At 45.0% G+C, this 6,120-nt stretch overlaps 1 protein-coding gene across 1 annotated transcript; it reads right to left on the minus strand.

The window, feature by feature from the left end:
* Window positions 1–2,263: 2,263 nt before the first annotated feature.
* LOC144277822 (olfactory receptor 52E8-like) lies at window positions 2,264–3,208 on the minus strand. The gene has a single exon (XM_077838830.1). The coding sequence runs from the start codon at window positions 3,206–3,208 to the stop codon at window positions 2,264–2,266; it is 945 nt and encodes a 314-aa protein (XP_077694956.1).
* Between the last annotated feature and the right edge of the window lie 2,912 nt (window positions 3,209–6,120).

Here is a 6,120-nt window from a genome sequence, read left to right on the forward strand (position 1 = left end):
TTTTGTAACTTTAGAGTTTGGCCTAGAGGGAAATCCTCTGCGGTTTGAATCTGATTGTCCTGTATGATTATCTTCCATCCTGATTTTACAGAGGTGCTTCTTTTACTTTTTCTTTCTTTCCAATTCCTCTCTGCCTCAGCACAGAGCCCAGCAGTTCTCAACGCAGTCAAATCCTTGTCTCGAGGGCATCCGAGACAGACCAGAGGGCTGAGAAGAACAGACAAAGAGAAAAGAAGCCATATATAAAATTGGCAACCCCCTTCTCTGCGTGCCAAGCAGCACTGCGTGGGGCCCGCACAGGAACTGCTAGCGTATCTCTGTGAAACAGAGGCTCATTTAGGGGACTGTAAAGCTCTTCATGTATAGCTTTGTCTAACACAGGAGTTATGTGCTTGATATAACCCATCACCGCTTGTGTAATTCCTTCTCAATGAAATCCTGTGTATTGCGGATAATTCTTGTGGACGTTTTCACTGGTCGGACAGTCATCCTCTCCACTGGGAGCCACGAAAGACCCATTTCAGGGGTAGTAGCGCCCCCTAGTGTTAATATTTGATAGCAGAGGACGGTTTACTGTCATGTCTATGTGAATAGGTTTTTCCACTGAATGAATGCTGTTTCTGGACTGGCTTCTCGGTAAGAGGTTGCTGTCCTGGATCACCGGTGTTGACCAACTAATTTACATATTGTGCTGAATCCGTTCTGACCTATTATTTATGGCTCGAGGTTTGCAAATGCAGACAGTGAGGGGTCATCGTACCGAGGCTGAAGGGGATGCCCAGAACCTTCCGGTTGTGGTGAAGGGGTGTTTACTGCGATAGGCATGTGAGGATCTGGGCTCTGTTCTCCAGCTGCCAAATGCTGTTCCTGTCTTGTTCAGGGAAGGGTGTTTGAATGACATATTATTAAAATATCAGACTTGTGCACTCCCAGTCCTAAAAAAGGAACAAATGAGAAATGCTGCTGTTTGGATTATGTATCAGGCTGTGAATAAGTTTGCAGAGGAGCATGAGATCTGGAAAGATGAGAAGGAAAACTTGCAACAGGAGCTGCAGAAGCTGAGATTGCAAAATGAGGGGATGCAAAGAGATTTACAAACTTCTCTGATGCAAAATATAGCCAATGCCCAGTTATGGTTGTGTTAACTCAGACTTGTCAGGAATTGGAATGTGATATGAATGCACAAATGCAGGAAAAACAAAAGTATCAATTGGAGGCAAAATGATATAAAGGGGCTGCGTCCGTTTTAACTGAACAGGCTACAAAGCCCCCTGAAAAAGAAAATTATAAGAAATGCTGTGAAGTGATTAACAAGCTGTTCTCTAGTTGGGATAAAAGGACTTCCCCCCACCCAACTCCCCAGGAGCTAGGGGAGAGAGAGGTGTGTCCTCCATGTCATTACACAGTCCAAGGTCCTCCCCCATCAGTCCCACGCTAATATCCATTCCCAGACACACACCCCAACGTCAACCCCACACTAATATCCATTCCCAGACACACACCCCCACGTCAACCCCACACAAATATCCATTCCCAGACAGGTCCCACCCCCCATCACCTGCATGGATAATATCGATTCTCAGACCCCTCTCCCCCATCAGCCCCACGTTAATATCCATTCACAGACCACCCACTCCGTCAGGCCCACGCTAATATGCTTTCTGAACCCTCCACCCTGCTCTCCCATCACCTCCACCCCAGGATCCTAGGGTTCCACACCACTAACCACCCCTTCCCCCTGATTTTCAGCTGGAACATCGAGTCGAAAAGGGGATCTGGCAGTGTCCAATTACAGCAGAATGTCTGTGTGGGGGGGCACAACCGTGTCATTAACTCACATCAGCCCCTGCCCAACTGGGGCTGCGTCCTACAAGCAGGAAGGATCCTCATCAGGCTTCTGAAACTCCGGTTCCAGCCTCGGCACACTGAGGATGCAGCTGGGGTAGAGAGGGGGATGGAGACAATCCAGGGAGTAATAGGGATAGTGGAGGAGAGGAGTGAGTGACAGGGGCAGGACAAATGGGGGAAGAGGTGGGGCAAAGTGTGGGGCCTCAGGTGTCCAGTTACCGGCAATAAGAAATGTGGTAACCTTGTGAGTTGTACATCGATGGAGTCCCCAGACTGTCAGGTTGACACAGCACTGTAATGTAAAGAAAGGATTTTATGTCTCCAGTCACTGATTCAGGGAAGAGAACACAGCACCATGTCAACCATCAGATCTCCACAGAGCTTGGTCTGAGAGCCAGAGCACCAAAAGTAAACTTTATTTCATATGAGTAACGTGCCAGAACAGCCTGTCCCGGACCTGTTTGGTCCTCACCCCGTAGATGATGGGGTTTAGCATGGAGGGCAGTAGAATGTACATGTTGGCCATGAGAATGTGGAAATGCGGGGGCACATTGTGACCAAACCTGTGTGTGAGGAAGGAGAAGAGACCTGGGATATAAAATGCTAAAATGACACCGAGGTGGGAGCCACAGGTCCCAAAAGTCTTGATCCGGGCGTCTTTTGTGGGGAGGCTAAAGATGGCCCTGAGGATCTGGATATAGGACACAGTGATAAAAGACACATCCAGACCAGTCCCCAAGAATGCCACAGAGAGGCCATAGTAACTACTGATGCGTATGTCAGCGCAGGCCAGCTTCACCACGGCTATGTGCTCGCAGTACGAGTGGGAGATGATGTTGGTTCTACAGTATGGCCACCGTCTTGCCAGGAAAGGATAGGGCAGTGCAAGAATGCTGCCACGCAGCACCACGGCCAGGCCGATCTTGGCCACAAAGCGGTTGGTCAGAGTGGTGGAATGTCTCAGCGGATCACAGATGGCCACGTAACGATCCAAAGCCATGGCCACGACGATTCCAGACTCCATCGTTATACAGCAGTGAATGAAGTAGAGCTGGGTGAGGCACAAACTAAAATCTATCTCCCTGGAATTGAACCAGAAGATGCTCAGCATTTTGGGCACGGTGGATGTAGACAGGAGCAGGTCAGTGACAGCCAGCATGCAGAGGAAATAGAACATGGGCTCATGGAGCTTCTGCTCTGTCTTCACGATAAACAGGATGGTGAAGTTCCCCAAGAGGATGACGGTGTACATGACACAGAAAGGGATGGAGATCCAGACGTGGGCTGCCTCCAAGCCAGGAATGCCCAGCAGAATGAAGGTGGAGGGGTTGGAGAAGTCGGTTGTGTTGGAATCTGACATGGAGTAGGAGAGAAGGTCTCCAACTTTGAGGCAGAACGGTGTCGCCTGCATCTACTGTAAATTGTCTCGACTTGCTGTATGTGCGCAGAGTCTAGGGTGGTGGTCACATGAGAAATGCCTGGATGGAGAGACAATGCCATTATGAGACAATACATGCACAACCGGAGGCTGTTCTCTCAGGTGAATCAAATCGATCACTTTTCACACACTGGTAAATGACATTTTCTTTATTCAAATAAATTAACTCTGAATAACCGACCCTAATAACACCATTCCATACTTGTAGGTGCTCCATGGGTCAATAATTCCTACATCTCATGGTGTGGGAAACATTAATAGGCACCAAGAGCAAACATGTGTGTGGATACTGGTTATCTGTCATTGTTTTTTATTTCTAAGAATGCCAAGCTAGTGAGTCCATGCTGTCGGGACTTCCCCATTCACCTGCTTGCTCAAAATCTCAGAGTGGCAAAAATCTGTACTTTTGCTAAGACATGTTTCAGGCAGAAACATCCCAGCTAGAACATATCAGGGAAAATATCTGGATGTCATTGATAGCAGCTCATTGGAAACACCTCCTCTTTCGCAGTAGTGGCCAAACAAAGACAATGATTGGATGCCTAAAGAATTGGATGCAGAATAACCTGCTGTGGACCTGTGCTCGGTTTTGGTCACCCGGTCCCTATAAAAGATATAGCAGACAGAAAGGTGGTTTCAAAGGCAGGCTACAAGAATGGGGGAGACTGCCATATACAGACAGAATGAATAGTGTGGGGCTGTTGAGCTTAGAGAAGAGACAAAGAAGGGGGCATATGAGAAAAGAGAGCAAAATGAAGAATGAACTGATTACATTCAAATTGACAAAGAACAATTCCCCACAAGTAATAACCATAAGTATTTACAAAAAGAAAAGGAGGACTTGTGGCACCCTAGTGACTAACAAATTTATTTGAGCATAAGCTTTCGTGAGCTGTGGCTCACAAAGCTTATGCTGAAATAAATGTGTTAGTCTCTAAGGTGCCACAAGTACTCCTATTCTTTTTTACGGATAGAGACTAACACAGCCGCTACTCTGAAACCTGTAAGTATTTAGTGCTTCAAAAAGGCAAATTCCCCAAAGCTGAGGCAAAGTAACAGCAAAACTGATAGGAAGGAAATATTTAGACAGAAAAATGGGAATGAATATTGAGAGTTCTTTAAGAAAAGATTATTAGATACCTAAAAAGCCACAATCCACAGTCAAGAAAGCAGAGAACTTCGGGAAAAAACCCGGGTCAGTGGAAAGTGAAGGCCGCCATTAGCGGGAAAACAGAAATATGCAACAAATGGGGAAAAGGAAAAATATAATATGAGCAATACAATTTGGGAGTTATGAAAAATAAGAATGGGCATTAAAGACATAAAGGGAAAAATCCATGCTTGGCGGGCTCAGGGTAATAAAAAAGGTGGTTTTTAATTATTTTAAGAAGAAAAGAATTCCTAGAAAAGGTTTACGCCCATTCCTAGAGGTAGAAATGAAACTTGTTAATATTACAGAAAAAGTGGGTGTGTTCAAGGGAAATACTTTTCTTCTGCAGTTGGAAAGAAGCAGTATATCACATGAGCTGATGAAAAACTTTCCAGTCCATTAGCTGTCAAGGAGGAGGTTAAACAGCATTGACGGTCGAACCTTAGAGTTACGAACGCCAGAGTTAGAAACTGATCAACCACACATCCGATTCAGAACCAGATGTACGCAATCAGGCAGTTGCTAAGGGATAGATCAGCCACACGTCTCATTTGGATCCAGAAGTACACAGGCAGGCAGCAGCAGAGCAACACACCAAAGCAAATTCCTGACCGTTCTCTGTTAACAGTAAACTATTAAAAAAAAGGAAAAGTTTAAAAAAATTTCACAAGGTGAGGAAACAGTGGAGAAGCTGGTATGTGATTCATTACAAAAATGTCAAGGAATATAATTAATGTCAATCAACAACATGGATTTTGGTAAACAGGTTTTGTCAAACAAACCCGATTTCATTCTTTAATGAGAGTATTTGTTTAGTTGATCAAGGGTATCTGAGGCATTTCATTTCATGGGAAAACCTTCAGATAAAAAATGAACACTCTACAATATCAGTAAAGCATACTTTAAATGGACTAAACACTGGCTAACTGACAGAGCAAGTCACGGGAGTGTGATACTACCGGTCTATTATGTGATTTTTTTACTACATTTGATTCTATGTTTTCCTTCACATATAATCTCACTTCCCACCAGCATGACCTCTTCTCTCCTTTTTATATATTTTGTACCCTGGAAGTACTGTATCCCAATGATTATCCTCCTTCCACCAAGCTTCTGTGCTGCCTATTATATCAATATGTTCCTTTAATATGAGGCACTCTAGTTCACTCATTTTATTATTTAGACTTCTAACATTCTAGAAGTTCTGGCATTCTAGAAGACATCTTGTCCATGATGAAAAATTGTTATCATTGTTCCAATGAGGATCCCTAGCACTTTCCAGCAGATAAAAGTGAGCTAACAGATCCCCTCCCCCATCAACAGCCAGGGCCCTGAGATGCAAGAGGAGGCGGTGACAGTGTCTTTGCATTCACACATGGAGGGATCCTGAGGTCTTTAGTCAGTTCTTACACCAAGGTCAGTTTTGTCTCAGTGGGGTCTGGGTAAACTGTGGCCCATGGCCTCAGAATTTCAGCTTGTCTTATACATCTACTAACACCTTTCATCGTGAAGGATCCGCTCTGCAGCTGCCTTGGACCAGAGGCCACCAACCAGCTTGGGAGCCACAGTAAAAAGTGATATTTTGTCCTGTGGTATTGGAGGAAATTTATCACCCTTAGCAAGGTCTTTGAGATGTTTCATGGATGTGCACAGCAGAAAGGACCACAGACTAACACTCCATCCT

This window comes from Eretmochelys imbricata, chromosome 1 (genome assembly GCF_965152235.1).
Source record: "Eretmochelys imbricata isolate rEreImb1 chromosome 1, rEreImb1.hap1, whole genome shotgun sequence".
Taxonomy (NCBI): domain Eukaryota; kingdom Metazoa; phylum Chordata; order Testudines; family Cheloniidae; genus Eretmochelys; species Eretmochelys imbricata.